General features: G+C 36.6%; 1 protein-coding gene across 2 annotated transcripts in view; it reads right to left on the bottom strand.

Annotated features, from left to right (window-relative positions):
- Nucleotides 1-15300, bottom strand: part of si:ch211-216l23.2 (uncharacterized protein LOC565061 homolog) — a 17639-nt gene extending 2339 nt beyond the window's left edge. The window contains exons 1-9 of one of the 2 annotated variants that reach the window (XM_056478273.1): nucleotides 15078-15300; nucleotides 14781-14852; nucleotides 14188-14271; nucleotides 12470-12543; nucleotides 12244-12385; nucleotides 9868-10067; nucleotides 3724-3999; nucleotides 886-1059; nucleotides 1-110 (exon numbers count right to left, since the gene is read on the bottom strand). The exon at nucleotides 1-110 is cut by the window's left edge and continues 277 nt beyond it. In XM_056478273.1, coding sequence (XP_056334248.1) covers nucleotides 1-110; nucleotides 886-1059; nucleotides 3724-3999; nucleotides 9868-10067; nucleotides 12244-12385; nucleotides 12470-12543; nucleotides 14188-14271; nucleotides 14781-14842 — 1122 coding nt within the window. In that variant the 5' untranslated portion in view covers nucleotides 14843-14852; nucleotides 15078-15300. The remainder of the gene's footprint in view (nucleotides 111-885; nucleotides 1060-3723; nucleotides 4000-9867; nucleotides 10068-12243; nucleotides 12386-12469; nucleotides 12544-14187; nucleotides 14272-14780; nucleotides 14853-15077) is intronic. The other variant, XM_056478274.1, reaches the window with a different exon arrangement.
- Between the last annotated feature and the right edge of the window lie 3226 nt (nucleotides 15301-18526).

The following is an 18526-nucleotide window of genomic DNA, read 5'->3' as shown; positions in this document are numbered from 1 at the left end:
TGACTGGGCCAGAGAGGGTAAAAGACTATGGGGGGCAGATGATCTGTGTGAAGGGGGCTTCAGGTTTTGCATTGATAGCAATGGAGGGGGTTTCGTCTTGGGAAACGAGCCTGGAAAATACAGAGAATATTACAGGGAATAATCTCATAAGAGATTTACTGCATGAAATGATACAAATTAATTCATATAAATCCAGCGTGTGTTTGTATGCTTTATTTCTATTTATTCATTAATTTTGTTTCAGCTTAATCCTTTATCAGAGGTCAACTATTCCAGCATATGTTTTACGCAGAGGATGCACTTCCAGCTGCAACCGAGTACAGTGAAACCCATACACACTCACATTCACACACACACTCTCATTCATTACAGCCAATTTAGCTCATTCCCCTATTCACCTTATTCAGGTAAGAGCAGGTGCAGCCATTTGAATCTTTTTGGCTCGAGACTTCCTGTCTCATTTACTTCCATTCATTTTTAAACATTATAAACAACTCATTCTGCTGCTTGATGTTGCAAACTGATATTTTATTATTACATGATTCTACTTTGTCTGTATAGTCATGCAAACACTTGTTTGTAGAGCAAGTAGTTTGACCGTTTTCTGCTATTTATTATTCCTAGTGATTTCTCACATAGGCAACTGAATCGGAAGTTTTCAAACAATCGTAAAAATGAGCGCACTTCCGCACTAAAGAATAAGGTCAATAACACATGTCTTTGGACTGTGGAGGAAACTGTAGCACCTGGAGGAAACACACATGAACACGGGAAGAACATGCAAACTCCACACAGAAATGCCAACTGGCCCAGCCAGGACTCGAACCAACGACCTTCTTTCTTTCTATTAATTAATGTACATATTCCAGAGGCCCCAAAACAAACCTGTGAGTCCAATTTGATGGCCAGAGGAAACATCTCCAGAGCTTGAGGGTGTGTTTATCTGCTCTCTTGGTGCTGGTCCAGTACCAGCAGGCAGAAGAGGTGGAGGTTTTCCTAATCCTGCGGGCAGGCTGTTTATCAGAGGAGCAGCTTCCCTGTCAACTGCAGTCGAAGACGCTAAGAAAGAAAAAGTAGAGATATAATTTTTGTATAAATTAATTTAAAATAATGTAAATGTAAATATGCAAACTGTCAACAAATACACTGCATTAACTATATAAATATTATTACAGTTGATTTAATATATAAAATATATAGCTTCATAAATAAACAAAATTATATATTTATTGCATTACATCATTTGATATCATTTGAAATATTCATTCATTCATTTTCTTTTCAGCTTAGTCCCTTTATTAATCTGGGATCACCACAGCGGAATCAACGGCCAACTTATCCAGCATATGTTTAACACAGCGGATACCCTTCCAACTGCAACACAGCACTGGGAAACACCCATACCCTTGCATTCACACACATACACTACGGCCAATTTAGCTTATCCATTTTACCTATAGTGCATGCTTTTGGACTGTGGGGAAACCAGAGCACCCAGAGGAAACCTATGTGAATACGGGGAGAACATGCAAACTCCACACAGAAATGGCAACTGGCCCAGCCGGGGCTCGAACCAGCGACCTTCTTGCTATGAGGCGATCATGCTACCCACTGTGCCACCATGACACCTCATTTGAATTAATATCATTTAAATTTCATTAAATCATCCACTGTGTAAAACATATGCCAGAGTAGCTGGCGGTTCATTCTGTTGTGGCAACCCCTGTTAAATTAGGGACTAAAGCAAAATGAAGGAATGAATTTCATCAAAACAATTATTTGCAGAAAAAAATTAATTTGAAAAGTTAATACAAAGTGATTAAATATGTTATATTTTTATTAACCATATAAAAATTTTAGATTTAATTTGCTAATAATTATAAAACAACAATCTCTTCATTAACTATATTAACTATTAACTACAATCGCTGCATTAGCTTGCTAGGGCCAGACAGAAACTGCAGCCATTTTTTGCTATTTCTGCACTGAATTTTGTGTAAAATCTGCAGATTTATGATAAATGATCTGGGGAGTATCTTAATACATGAAATAATACCTTTTTAACATTTATTAAATGTTTACAGAGCAAATCCAATTAGATCCACTTAATAGCTAAACAAAGCAAGTCTATCATAAAAATATATCTATTAAAAGACAGAAAATATTACTTTAATAACGGTATTCTAAATCAGTGGTTCTCAAACTTTTTTCATCAAGTCCCAACATAATGACGAGGCAGGTTAACTCCTATTATAAAGAATATTATTAGAGTCAGCCACTTTAAACATTATAAATAGTTTGAACATTAACACTGCACTGTGCTTACAGGCAAAAAGAAAAAAAAACTAAATAAAAAGTCTACATTTATAATGTGCTTTTTAAAGTTGATTAAAAATGGTAGCCTGCTGTTCTTAAAAGTAGAAAGAAAACTGCTGTACTTAAAAGTTAAGTATTAACAAATAGTAACCTATTCATCAAAACCTGGAAATGTTGCTTGGACCTCAAAAATATAGGCTATATGTCCTCATATTCATATATAAACCATTTTTGATAAAATTGAAATATGTTGCATGTACACATGACATTTGTATATCTTCGAAATCTAAACCTTAACATGTATTTTAAAATAAATGATTTAGAATTACATATTTAAATTAGAAATTAGATCTGCTTACTGCGGGTCATTTACAGTATGTGTGTAAGAAAAGAGACTGATTATATGCATAAATTCACTGCTTGACCAATTCATACAGGATTTATCCATTCATACGCGCAGAATTTCCATGATTTGAGATCTCATCTTAAGTGGACCGGACTTTGTGTTAACCGCACACGGAGACTAACCTTAATTAGGCTTCATTCTAGCTCTTAGCTTCAAGCATTACAAAGTTGTTTGAATCTATGTTTTGTGTCTCGCAACATTTGAATCACATCCAGATGAATTAGCCTAAATCTGAGGTAACAAATTATTTGAAAGCCACGTACACTGCTTTTCAAAACATATAACTTTAGATAGATATCGAAAACACGCATTATTTACACAACTACGAACACACATTTAACACATTTGTGTTAATTATTTTACCAATGATGCAGCATGGAGAGATTGCCAAGTTTGCAGTAACAGAAATGCCAACACAACAGCACTGGTCTTCTCTAGCGTGTATCGGCTCCGCAAGTGCCGCGCACCTCTTTCTCTGGCTCTGCGCCAAAGCTGGTTGATTTTTAGCATCTGATGATGCAATTACCAAAGTAAACATTCTAAGCACACCGATGTGATTCTACGCCTGAGGGAACAGCCGGTGCTGATCACATCCGTGTAATCATTTGTGTCAAAAGGTTAAAAGACTGTAATTATTAAGTATTTCTCTGAGTACCACTAGAAGCCCGTGTACCAGTTTGAGAATCACTGTTCTACATAAAACAAATGAACATTTTCGTACACAAATTTACACAAGTAAATAAATAAACTCGATGAGTTAAAAATTTGCAGATTTCTACGCACAGATTCCATGTGGGCCTGGCCATTGTTTGGTTAGCAAACAGCTCCCCTGTGTCAGCTTCAAAATCTTGTACATATTCAAAGTATAATATGCACAGATTTTTTTCTCAAACACACACACATACATCTAACTGGAGCTTATTAAATGAAATCATGCACAAAGAAACACAAAAAAATCATGAACCCCTACGATAGGAGCGTAACTAGGCCAGCACACTCACCTTGCAGATGGTCCTGGCGGTTCTGGAGAAACACAGCCAGTGTGCTGAGCTCCTCCGGGTACAGGTGCAACCCTTCGGCCAGGAGGAAGAGCAGGTGGCGGGTGGTGAAGGGAACGGTGTGGCGCTCCAGCTTGCCGCGCTCCAGGTAGTCCTCCGTCAGCTCAGCCGCCCGCGTCGCAGCCTCCGTGGGGTTCAGCGCCCGCTGAGGGCTGCTCTGGCGCCCATACTCCGTCAACACAAACTCCATGGCATGTTCTTTGGGCATGTTTCGATGAACTGCGGAGAGGCAGAGGAAGGGTCAGCCAGTGGATGGAGAGGGTTACATATGGTGCTCAGTGTGAGGCGCTGCAGTCTAAGCAGTGTGTAGAAGAGTTTCACCTCATCAGCAACACATACTGCAGTCTGCCAACCGCTGCTTAACCCCATTACCACATCAACATTCAGAAGGCACTCAAAGATGCATTCATGAGCCCGCCTGCCAGTTGGGTATAGGGACACTTGGAGTAAAAGTTAAAAGATTGCTTTTTAAGTGTGCGTGTTTAAACTCCCCGTGACAACAAAATGGACAACAAATTTGACCATGTTGTTGCCTTACATCACATGGCTAAGATGTATTGAAACACATTGCATACACTACAGCCAATGGGTGACTAGCACATTAGCTCTTTGCCAATGTTGTCATTGCAATTCAGACTGAATTGGTCATTAAATGTGGAAAATCGAAACTAGGACTGCATCGAAAACTATTTAAAACGTAAATGTGTGTTTTTGCATTACTTTCAAATGGTAGAAAGTGCAAAAGCCATGTGCAACAAGAATTTACTTGGAAGTAACTTTGATTACATGATTGTAAAGCTGTAAATTGAGCACCACGGGCTACCATTCTTCATTCCAGATGGCATATGTAATTGTAAAAAAATAAGTGTGTGTTGGAAATGTTTCAGTGTCATATTAAATTATTAGCCACCATTCATTTTTTTACTTTAATTGTCATGAACGAAATCCTTTACTAAACTGAACAACCAATCAGAGTTCTCTCCTTCTACAGCAGATGCAATTCGACCGCTCAAAACATTAAGGAACGCACCCCAAAAATGAAGGTGACTGGTGCTCAATGATGGTCAAATGTCAGAAGATTTACAGTTTGAGGTGTCAGGATATTTTGATATCTGTTGTCTGAAGATGGAAATCTGCTTGAGATCATTTGCTTTATGTGTTTGATTACTTGGGTCATTCCATCTTGTTTTTATTATGCCTTTCATTTTGATGACCTTTTTACAAATCAATTTTTAGGTTTAGTCTCTCCACTAAGAGAACAATATACAGTACGTGACCCTGGACAACAAAACCAGTCTGATATTGCATGAGTATATTTTTAGAATAGCCAAAACTACATTGCATAGGTCCAAATTATATTTCTTTTATGATAAAAATCATTAGCAATATTAAGAAAAGATTATTTTCATAAAGCCATTTTGTAAACTTTCGAATGTAAACAGATAATAAAAACATTTTTGGCCAGTAATATGCATAGCTAAGAACTTAATTAGGACAACTTTAAAAGGATTTTTCCCCATATTTTCAAATAGTTGCATGTCAGCCAAATTTCAATTTTCAAAAATAGACACTTAGGTTTTGTGCTTCAGGGTTACATACATATTTGATACCTTGTGTCAATTTTATTTCACAAGGTATGGTGTGTAAAATGTATTCCAGAGTACCATAGGTGTATACAAGAGAACTTACCAGCCTGGTGAGGTTTTATATAATAAAAAAAAATTATAATGAAATGAAAATACACTCACCGGCCACTTTATTAGGTACACCTGTCCAACTGCTCCTTAATGTAAATTTATTATCAGCCAATCACATGACAACAACTCAATCCATTTGGGCATGCAAATATGGTCAACACGATCTGCTGCAGTTCATACAAAATGGTTCATCAGAATGGAGAAGTGACTTTGAACGTGGCATGATTGTTGAAGCCAGATGGGTTGGTCTGAGTATTTCAGAAACTGCTGATCTACTGTGATTTTCCATGCACAACCATCTCTTGGCTTTACAGAGAATGGTGAGAAAATATCCAGTGAGCGGCAGTTCTGTGGGGGCAAATGCTTTGTTGATGCCAGAGGTCAGAGGAGAATGGCCAGATTGGTTCACGCTGATAGAAAGACTATAGTAACTCAAATAATCAGTCATTACCACCGAGGTATGCAGAAGAGTATTTCTGAATGCACAATACGTCAAACCTTGAGGTGGATGGGCTACAGCAGCAGAAGACCACACCGGGTGCCACTCCTGTCAACTAAGAACAGGAAACTGAGGCTACAATTCGCACAGACTGATTAAAATTGGACAATAGAAGATTGGAAAAACGTTGCCTGGTCTGATGAGTCTCGATTTCTGCTGCGACATTCGGATGGTAAGGTCAGAATTTGATGTCAACAACATGAAAGCACGGATCCATCCTGTATTGTATCAACGGTTCAGGCTGGGGGTGGTGGTGTAATGGTGTGGGTTATATTTTCTTGGCACACTTTGGGTCCATTAGTACCAACTGAGCATCGTGTCAATGTCATAGCCTACCTGAGTATTGTTGCTGACAATATCCATCCCTTTATGACCACAGTGTGCCCATCTTCTGATGGCTACTTCCAGCAGGATAACACGTCATGTCATAAAGAGCGAGTCACCTCAGACTGGTTTCTTGAACATGATAATGAGTTTATTGTACTCAATTGGCCTTCACAACTACCAGATCTCAATCCAATAAAGCAGCTTTGGGATGTAGTGGAATGGTAGATTTGTATCATGGATGTGTAGATTATGACAATATGGACCAAAATGTCTGAGGAATATTTCCAGTACCTTGTTGAATCTATGCCATGAAGGATTAAGGCAGTTCTGAAGGCAAAAGGGGGTCCAACCTAGTACTAGTAAGGTGTACCTACTAAAGTGGCCGGAGTGTGTATATTAACAGTGCTTTTTTAAATTAAGTGGTGGGCATTATTTTTAATAAAAAAAATAAAAATTTAAATCAGCTTTGTCCTTAAAAGGTGCTGTATGTATGTTTTTGACTCTTCTAAAAGCATAAAAATACCATAATATGTTTGCAGTTATTTAAAAGAAAACTAAATTCATTTATTCTCCTTTGGAAATGTGAGTTCTGTGTTATGTATGTAGGCACAAATCAAAATGTGATCTACGCAAGACAGTGGCAGCCTCTGAAATGAGACGCAGATTCAGAGTTTGCCGGGTTTGTTTGGAACTCAGACTACAATAGTGTCAATCCTGCATACCGCACCTTTATGAGGATTTAATCCATATTAGTATAATGCTGGGGGTCATTGCAACAGTGTCGGTAATAATAATGTATTTTTTTTTTGTGAAGAATTAAAGAGGCAATTATTTTGGTTACTCTATACTTTATATGAAACAGTTAATTGTATAATAAAATAAAAATGGCAAATGCTCTTCTAGCGTTTTAGTTTGGGTATGTTTAAGTTTTCTTTTAAACAAAGGTTTTTAGGTAAAACAACTGAGATAATCAAAGTAAATAATGAAATTGATTTGAATTCAATTAAAATCTTTTAAGACTAATAGTAATCTTTGAAGACTAACACCAGACATGGATGAAGTGTCAAGCACAAGTGATTTAGATGTTGTCAATGCAAAAATCCGATTAGATATCCTGCAGCACTATCCGTGAGAATGAGGCAGCGAGATTGACACAAATGGGAGAAAATGGCATGGTGTGAACTGTGCATTTTGAGCGCTTTGCACGTTTGACGCACAAACCGAGTTGGAAAATCTGAACTTAAGCAAGCTCCTGATTGGTTAAGGTGTCATAAATGTCTGCTATAGTATGGGCGTGATTATGACGTAGCCGTCTGTTGTTGGTATCCAGAGGGGAAATCCTGCTGCCAACACGGTAAAACAGCTCATCAAACTGGAACCGGCTCAGTTGAAAGCACTGCTGAAAGTGGCCATCATTCGGGAGGAGCTTCTAGAAGAGTTTATGAACTCACAAAGCTGGGTACAACTCAGGACTCAGACAAAATTCTACTGCGTAGATCAATCTTCCTAAAGCACAGCTACTCTCTCAAAAAAAACTACGTTAGCCATTTAGCAACGAAACTGTAGTCATAAGGCAGACAAATGTTCCACCCATGGCGCAAATTGTAAATCTCACACGCGAATGAAACGAGTAAATTCATAATGTTCACGTGTCTAATTACTCTCGAATATTGCGATTTATTTGCGCAAGCTGCATCTGGTGTGAATGCCCTATTATGCAGAGTTCAGACTGGACAATTTTTAAAGTTTTCACACTGCATGACTATCTGGGGTAGCATTCTGTCACTGCTGTGTTAACACTGCAAGATGGATCGGCGACAGGGGATTTCACACTGCATGATTTAACAATAGGAAGAATCACCGACAACTTTGTCTTGGTCCACAAACTATGTCTCACAACTAAACATGTTGTGTGCTTATTTTGCTCACCTGGGTTTGAAAAGAATTAGCAATTTCTCCTCAACTTTTTTCTTTTTTGACCCGGTTGACAACGCTAGACAATTTGATCGTGGACAGGGGGTTGGGATCGCGGGAAAAAGGGGGGAGGTATGGGGCTGTGTGGGTTTGCGGAGGGGGCGGTGGTTCTTGGGGGAGGGGGGGGGGATCTCAGGTTGCTAGGTGACCATCAACCGGTTTTTCAGTGGATGACAAGTTGACAAAACATTGCTGGAACTCTGATACAAGTTTTATTTATGGAAAAAAATTACAAAGCACTGCAGAGTTTGGGTGTTCAGTGTTTGTCTGGGATAATTAGTCTACCGAAAGGTGTATATTCCATGCAAGCTGAAGCTGATCAGTCAATTCTTGTCACGTGACTCGAGGTGCGCTCGCAGGATTCATTCAACTAGCTGCATCCGGAAGGCGTAAGCGCATCACGCCGATTCTGTGCGCAAGCCGCGCACCTCCGTTGGAAAGAAATAAATTTGTGTGAACTCTAGAAAAGACGTGATATGTGAACGTCCCCTGAACGGCTGCTGTCATTTGTGATCTCCATCAGTTGATCTTCTTCCACAGACATGGTAAATTTACCTGATTTGTTGACAAATGGGTTGCGGATTCATTCCTCAGCAGTTTGTGGGTTCTTCACTGGGCCTTTTCCCCTTAGCAAAGAAACTTTTCAAAGACGTCTGTTTCTCACTCATTTTGCTGCTTGTGTCTTAAATTTGGGCGCTCAAGTGACCGAGATGCAAGCGAGAGAATATGGTAATTTCTCAAAGTAAAATATCGTTCAGACTTGGATAATAAATAAAACGGAAATAATCAATGATTTCTTGTGCAGCCCGGTACCAATTGATCCATGGACCGGTACCAGTCCGCAGCCTGGTGGTTGACCTCCAGCTGGCCTGCAGATACCCATGCAAGTGCATGCTGCGCTTTCATTGGCTGTTGGTAATCGCCGATGTTTTTTTCAATCAGAACACATTTCATACGATATGATTTTGACTCGCGACTCATCTGCGATTTCCTCCGATTGCTTCTTTGATCGTTCACACTGGTGTGATTGTTACTCATGTGAACGAGCACCAATTTTCCTGTGATTTCGCATTTGTCAACGATTTCTAAAAACCTGTCTGTGAGTCAAAATCGGGACTAAAATCATGCAGTCTGAACTCGGCATTAGAATATTAAATATTTCCCGAAAAAAAAAAAGAAATCTGAAAGCAAAAATTCAGGTCGTGTGTTTAGTGTCATGTCCAACGAAGTTTTTAACTTCCTTAGAATTAGAGTAGTTTGCAATGTCTGCATTATTGGAGAAATCACTGATGTTTATGCCATTTTTGGACCTTTTTTGTTTGTTTTTGCAGTTTGCAGACTTTTTTTTTGCAGTTTTTGATTTTGTTGAATTGTTTTGGCAGTGTATTTTATGTTTATTTTATATTTTATATTTATGTTTTTAGTGCAATCACAAAAGTAAATTATGTCAGTTAAGATTTAGTAAAAATGCCCACCACCAGGTCAAATGTATATTACCGTAGTTCTCTTGTTCTGTATGTTTAACTGTAGTAACTGAAGAACATTAAAAGTGGTTTAAATGGAAAACAGCTTGTGGGAGTTGGGACTTACTTTTGAGGGACTCTGAAAATATGATTACTGTGCACGAGGAGAGTGTTACATTAGTCTGCTCGACGAGAATACAAAAGGGGGAACCGTCGGAGCGGACATCTTGGAGGGCCCGCGTCAGGCCTGATTCCGACTGCAGGTAAAGCATTTCCACAGTGAGGCCAAGTTCCTGCAAACACTGGCCTAACGATTTGGGGTATTCCCTTTGAAAGAAGAAGAAGAGATGTGGTTATTGCGCACCGCGCTTCAGCTGAGGCTGTTGGGTGTGGCCTGGTTGATATATGCAGCAATGAATGTGTTAAGATTTAATGTGCCACACGCATAAATAAACCAACACAAATCTGTTGAGCATATTAAAAGTGTGTTCAAAATATTGAAATGACAAACTTGTCTTTTTTTACCCGAATAAATGCTCTTGCAGGAGGACTTTGAAAAATATCAGAATTTTATACATTACATACAAAAGTTGAAGTCAGAATTATTAGCCCTCCTAAATTATTAGCCCCCCAGTATATTTTTGTCCAAAATTTCTGATTAAAAGATTTTTTTTCAACATATTTTTAAACATAATAGCTTAAAATAACTAATTTTTAATAACTGATTTTGTTTTATTTTTACCATGATGGCAGTACAAATTACATTTCTACATAATACATATACATTATATAACTAGATATTTTTCAAGATACTAGTATTTAGCTTAAAGTGACATTTAAAGGCTTAATTATGATAATTAGGCACGTCATGGTATAACAATAGTTTCTGTAGACAGTAAGGAATAAATATTGCTTAGGAAGGCTAATAATATTGACCTTAAAATGGTTTTAAAAAATTTAAAACTGCTTTTATTCTAGCTGAATTAAAACAAATCAAGACTTTTTTTTTTCAGAAGAAAAAAATATTATAGGACTATTATAAAAATGTCCTTGTTCTGTTAAACATAATTTGGGAAATATTTGAAAAAGGAAAAATAAAAATTCACAGGAGGCCTAATAATTTTGACTTCAACTGTACATGCATGTGTTTTCTAATTAAAAAATTTTTTTTATTAAATGGGAAATATTGTTATCAACAACAACACAATAATAATCATAAATATTAAGAGGATGGGACTGTTTGTAGTTTGTCATTCATTGTTTATTAATAAAAACATAATAAAGAAATATCATAACAATATTTTAAAATGTTCCAAGCTGGACTTTCCATTTAGTTAATATTTTTGAAATAGTGTTTTGTGCAATAACTCATATCAATATGTCTCGAAGAAGCTTTCTAAATTTTATTATATAATTCAAAGATTTGTGAACATATTTATTCATAAAAATGTGAAGTTTGTTGCAGGAGGGGTAAAATGTACAGGAGAGCAATAATCAGTCATGTGTATACTGAAATCAAAGTACTGTTGACCATGTGTGTATTCAACATTTTTGTTAATATTTTAAAATGTTTTTTTTATCATTTTTGTTAGTAAGATGTGGAAAAGAGAATTTAGAAAAGAAAAAATAAATAAAAGTATTCCGCATTCAACTTGTCAACTCTGGGAAGAACTGTGTGTTCAGCTTTGAGATTAGGACTCAGGATTGTAATATGATATATTACATATATTAAGATTGTTTTAGGGAGGCATTAAAATATAAATATTTATGTTAGATTTAGTGAATGAAAATTATTTACACAACTGTTTGAGGTACTTTATTTTACAGTGTCCTTGTTACACATTACATACAAGTACTATAGTAATAACAGTATATAATGCATAATTACACCAAAACCTAAAATCTACAGTAAGTTCTTGTAGCTAATTAATAATACCTGGCATGCAAAATAGTAATTGCATAGTAACAAGGCCACCATAAAATAAACAGTAACCAACGTTTTTATAATGTATATTTATTATATTATTAAAAAATAATAAAGTTTATGTAGGGGGATGAATTGTGTTTAGTGTTTTTTTTTAAGTTGGACCGTAATATTTGCATTTATGTTTAATTCATACATAAAGACTATTGGGAGATTGAAAGACATTTCAGTGAATTTGAAAATGGTGTATTTGTACAGAGTATTTAAACAAGGGACTTGGGGTATTTTGTTTTTTGTTTGTTTGTTTGTTTTTGAAGGTGTATGTAATTTCATTGAACACTTTGCAAATTGATCTGAGCAAAAAGATTAACTTTAGTCTTGTTGAATATCATTTGAGTCACATTAACAATTGACAACAGAATTTTCACAAAACTATACTGCAAAAAAATGCATTAGATAAACCATTTTTACTGCACAAATAAAAAGTTGAAGCCTGTTTTTTTCATTTAAAGCATTAAACAAACTTACCATATTAAATATACCTAATGCAACATGATTCTACATGTACTGTATACTCACACATCCTGGTTATTCACTGACAGGACCACACAATCTGCAGGGCGTCGAGCACTTTCTCCACACAGCTGCTGGTAAAACCGCTCATATAATTCAGGATGCTGAGTTGATACATCATATTGTTCCCGTGAAGCACTTGATAAACCTGATATTGAGATGTAATGATTATTCAAAACATTCTTTTTTTTTTTATAATAATAATAAAATTTCATTTATAAAAAAAACATACCTGTTATCTTATGTGATGAATGTTCATAGTCTACTACGCTAGAGTAGTCAATGGCTTCTTCTAAGCTCTGAAAACTGAAAATTACAGATAAGCATTTAGATTGATTTCAAATAATTTATTGTTTGCAAAGTAGTATATGCTAAATTGGGAGGACAGTCACTGTATCTTTTGGTCATTGGATTTTCATTTTAGAAACAGATATTGAAAAACGAAAGAGTCGTTTTTTGATTTTCGTTTTTTAATTTTAAAACGAAAATCAAAAGATCCGTTTCTAAAATGAAAATCCAATGACCAAAAGATACACTGAACAAGGTCACAGATAAGTGGTGTCAAAATGAATTGTTTCTTCGATGCACTGAGATGCAGACATGGACAATTCGGTATTGGTTAATTAATAGATCATCACCGGTTTTTACATACTGACGTCATTTATCTCATATGCGCTATGTTGCGGTAAAATACTATTCAAATGAGGCGAGGGCAAGTTATTGAAATGCTCCACTTACTTAAAAAGCAGACAACTGTGCACAATTCACTGCATGTGAGTTTGCTGGACAGTCTTTCACTGACACTGAAGTACAGCAGAACCAGGAGGCACTATTTCACTGCTAGGAAAGTTCTCACTCTCATTCAGGGCCTTTGAACTGCTGGCATTTTTGCAAGGTAACATTTCCTCTCCTCAATCACCATTAAAGTAATACTTGTGGATCCTGCCAGGAGCGTTTCTGTAGAGTGAGTTTTCTCAACAGAGTCTATTATGGATCAGCTATGCAATGTGCACTTTATTATGCGCATATAGAATGTCTGCATCCCTCATCAGCGAACAGCACTGATAGAGCCAACCATTTACAGCCAATCGCAGACTTTTCTGTTGAGCGTGTGAACACAATGACCAATCGAAGGGATGTAAGAACTCGCTCGATAACGCTCTTAAAAAGCAAGTGGAATAATATTTACATTAGTTTGTTTGCTATAAATGCTGATGTTGTCTTCTGTGATTGTATTTGATCTTTGTTTGAAACATTCAAAAAGAGTGCTTTCTAAATCAAAGAGTGGATTAATGGTATGATTGAAATAGCATCATACGAGTACATGCTGAGGAGATTAAATAATGAGGGAGAAGTACAAAAAAAATGAAATAATCTCGGGCGACATTTAAAATTAGGATAAAGGAGTATGTATTACAAAGATACCACAACTTTAATTTCTATATATGTTTACTATATGTTGTTTTTCTTAGTCAAATTTTTTTGGTGTGTCAGGTGGCGAAATATGTGACAAGTATCATCTGTATGTGTAGTGTGTTCTTTGTTCTTGAACAATAAAAAAAAGGTGAATTAGTAAAAAAAAAAAAAAAAGTGTTTTCTTTGAGCAGGTAATATTAAAAGTACAGTGCATATATCTGACTGCTTGAATTAAAGGACAAAATTGTATTACAAATAATATACTGTATAAATATAAATATATTTAAAAATTTTAATTCAAGAATTCTTGTGTTCTGAAGAAAATAATTTAATTGTGGATGGAAAGTATCGTCAATGCACCGAGATATAGAATTGAACCGAATCGATGACATGATAATCGTAACCGAACCGTGAGATCAGTGTAGCTACACACCCTTAACACAGATATTTCAAATATTCCATTTAGCAGATTTACAACCAATAAAAAAAATACACTTTGTTTACATTTTTTTTAAAGAATAAAATTGGAGTCACCTCTCAAGTTGCAGATGATCCTCAGTTCTCTCCTGCCTCACAGGATATGGTTGTCTCCGAAATGATTTGTGAGATTTTGGGCCACTGCAGTAAGTAAATTGAACATGATTGTGATAAACATTACATTCAGAATGTAAAATGTGTAAAATATATATATATATATAAATAATAATAATTATATATAAACAAACAAAAATAAATAAATAATAGTTATTCATACATTTTAAGTAGCTAGCCATAAATAAATAAAAATTATTTACACAGAAAGAAGTTTCATTTATTAATTTCTTATGGGCTTAGTCCCTTTATTAATCAGGGGCCGCCACGGCGGAATGAACCGCCTACTCATCCAGCAAATGTTTCACGCAACGGATGCCCTATCCAGCCGCAACCCAGTACTGGGAAACACCCATACACACTTGCATTCACAAACATACACTATTTAGCTTATTCAATTCATGTTTCATTTATTTATTTGAAAATATTCTATGTAACTTATGTAAAAATGCATTGTTAATGTTCCACAACACAACAAGCGTCTTCCATTGTTTTGATGCTCGAAATGCCTTTTTGTCCGTGTGTGCGTTTCATACCTTCCTCCTCCACCGTGTTTTGGTTGTCGTCTGCCTCCGGCTTTTTTTCCCCACGACGACATGTCACTTCTTCTAGATAAATTTCAGCATATTATTATAGCAAAACCACAGTAAACATAATACACAAATACCGCGCTGCACAAGATGGCAGAGTTCTGTTTATCAAGCCAATTCTGCATTAGCGCAACCCTAATTTCTTTAAAAAAAAATTAATATATGCAGGGTCTACAGTTCAAACAAAGTCGAATTTGTCAAAACTATTATCCAAACACAAATCTGAAGCGAAATTCGCCTTACCTTTGCAGAGATACGGCTAACGTACTCCTATAGCTTTAGTTCACCGCGATAACTTGATTAATTCGCAGATGCGTTGTTTAATCTTCGACGAGATCAATACAAAGTGAGATTATTTTTAGACAGAATGCGTAAATAATAGTTGCTACTCCGTGCTATTCCTCAAGGATTCCACCAAAGGACCTGCTACATTCTGAATCCGACTTCCTTTCGACGAACAAGAGTATTTGAGTCGCCGCCTGTTGGACTGGCAGACCAACGACGACCACGCAGTCCACAAAATGTACGTAAGCTGCGTGAGGCTCAAAAATTATCCAGAAAAATATGATTTTCTAAAATAATTTTTCAATTTTTTAATTATCCATTTCCTTCTGCTTAGCCCCTTTATTCATCAGGGGTCGCCACTGAGGAATGATCCGCCAACTAATCCAGCATGTTTTTCACAGCGAATGCCCTTCCAGCTGCAACCCAGTACTAAACATACTGTCACTTTTATGACCTACATGTACTCTTTAGTTTTACTATCTTAACTAATAATAAAAGATTTTAATTTATCTACACTGTTACATTTCACATTCATAAACTTACTAACAAGAAACCTAATTGTATGGTTTTGCTAACTGAAATGGGCTTATTATGACAAGTATTAGAGACGCTTTAAATAAAATATCCCTATGTACTTTAAAATTTTGTGAACATTATAATGTATTTACTTAATTGCTATACAAAAGGGGTGCCCAAACTCGGTCCTGGAGAGCTGGTGTCCTGCAGATTTTAGCTCCAACATCCCTGAACACACCTGTATGGATATTTCTAGAAAGCCCAGTAACTAGCCCAGGTGTGTCTGTTTGGGGTTAGAAGTAAACTTTGAAGGACACCGGCCCTCCAGGACTGAGTTTGGGCTCCCTCTGCTATACATGAATGTTTTGTACGTTTGTGTTTTTTTTTTTTTTTTATACTTGCATCTCCCTGGCACCTCTATTTTTTTTATTTATTGCAAATCATTATTTATTGTTGTTCTTTAAATACAAAAGTACATTAAAAAGTGTTTCCTGTAGCATTGTACATAGTACAAACTTGGTACTGTGACTGGTTGTCTCACATTCAATAATTGTTAAAAATCTAATTGTGAATTAATTTTACAATTCCCTTTATTCTTTTCTCCAAACAGACACTCACAACTGAGATTGTATACGTGATTTTTATATTCTGAAATTGCAACCTTAGGTCTCAAGACTTTAATGCCTTTATGGCAGGCATGTCCAAACTCGGTCCTGGAGGGCCGGTGTCCTGCAAAGTTTAGTTCCAACCCCAATCAGACACACCTGGGCTAGCTAATCAAGCTCTTACTAGGATTTCTAGAAACATCCTGCAGGTGCTGAAGCAAGTTGGAGCTAAAATCTGCAAGACACCGGCTCTCCAGGAGCGAGTTGGGACATTCCTGCTTTATGGTAACACTTTAAAATAATGGTCCATTAGTTAATGTTACTTAATGTATTTACTAACATGAACAATTAGTAATGCATTTATTATGACATTAATTAATCTTCGTTAACTTTAGTTAATGATATTAAAGTTAAATCACATTAGTTCATTGTTGTTTCATGTTAACTCACAGTGCATTCTGTTAACAAGCTCAACTTTGGATTTAAATAATGCATCAGTAAATGATGAAATATGATTGATTAATGCTTTACAAGATTATTATACTTGGCTAATAGTAGTAAATGCTTAAACTAACATTAACTAATGGCCCATTATCCTATAGTTTTACCCTCTTTTTTTATTAGGATGTGCTGTATTTCATTTTTAATTTGTAAATCTGTTATATTATAATAACTTGAATAAAGGGACTAAGCCAAATGATATTTTATAGCCCATAGATTTCATCAGGGATCGCCACAGTAGAATGAACCGCCAACTTATAAAGCATATGTTTTACACAGTGGATGCCCTTCCAGCTGCAACCCAGCACTGGGAAACACCCATACACACTCATACACTACAGCCAATTTAGCTTACTCAATTCACCTATAGCACGTCCGGAGCACTCGGAAGAAACCCACGCAAACACAGGGAGAACTCATCCAGCCAGGGCCCGAACCAGCAACCTTCTTGCTGTGAGGCAATCATGCCACCATGTCACCCCTTTAGTTAATGTTATTAAAGTTAAATAACATTAGTTTAATGGTCATTCTTGATAACTCATAGTGCATTGTCAAAATATGATTGATTAATGCTTTACAAGATTATTCACTAATGTTAATAAATGCATCAACTATTGGACCATTATTATAAAAAGTGTTACCACCTATATCTATTAAGATGTGCTGTATAACAATTTAAGTTTGTAATTATTCATTCATTCTCTTTTCGGTTCAATCCCTCCATTACTCAGGGGTCGCCACAGTGGAATGAACCGCCAACTTATCCAGCTTATCCGGATGCCCTTCCAGCCGCAACCCAACACTGGGAAACACCCATACACTCCCGCATTCACACGCATACACTTAGGCCAATTTAGTTTATTCAATTAACCTATAGCGCATGTCTTTAGACTGTAGGGGGAAACCGGAGGAAACCCCGGGAGGACATGCAAACTCCACACAGAAATGACAACTTATCCAGCCGGGGCACGAACGAGCAACCTTCTTGCTGAGAGGCGATCGTGCTACCCACTACACCACTGTGACCCCGTTTGTAAATATATTACACTATAACAATTCCATAGGCTATAAAATATAAGTTCTAATTGGTAATATTGTTTAGTTTAGATTAGTTACAATAATTTTTAAGAACTCGTTTATTTACATTTGGGAGATTGTGATTAAGTGAAGTTTCCCAATCTAATTTCGAGAGAAACACGTGAAATTGATGAAAGACCAGCCATGAATGATCATAATCATTAGTAAACCAATCAGATTATTCCAAAATAGCTTGTCTAGCATTACTCCTTTATCTTCATTTCTTTGAGGAATCTCCCCATCCACCCCATCTCCCCCTTTTCCTCCTTTACCAGGGAGAGCTCTCGAGAGCTACCTAATCTTGTACCCCCTTACATGCTCATTGACCAGGCGGGAGCCCAGGGCTCAATTATCTCCGAGCTCAGGGTTCTCTTCTGTGTCAGCATGCCAAACCTCCTATTATTATCAAGCAAATTCTTATAGCAATGGTCTCAAACTCAATTTCTGTAGGGCCGCAGCGTAGTAAGCTGCGGTCACACTGCTGTCGAGTTTGAGCTTGCGAAATTCTGTCATATGGCGCTGCGAAAAGGGGCGGGATTAAACAAGATGATTAGACATTTAAAAAAAGTGAGCCATTGGTCCATGTTTTAATTTTTTTTCCAGAGAGGTCATGTTTTGATCTTCGATAGGCCTTACGCAGTCAATTGATACGATTTCGCAGGTCAGAGTTCACCAAGCTTGAACTTTGCAACACAGCGAACTGCAAAA

Source organism: Danio aesculapii, chromosome 18 (genome assembly GCF_903798145.1).
Source record: "Danio aesculapii chromosome 18, fDanAes4.1, whole genome shotgun sequence".
NCBI lineage: Eukaryota > Metazoa > Chordata > Actinopteri > Cypriniformes > Danionidae > Danio > Danio aesculapii.
Note: the sequence above shows the minus strand (reverse complement) of the source record. Positions and strands in the feature narration are given on the sequence as shown.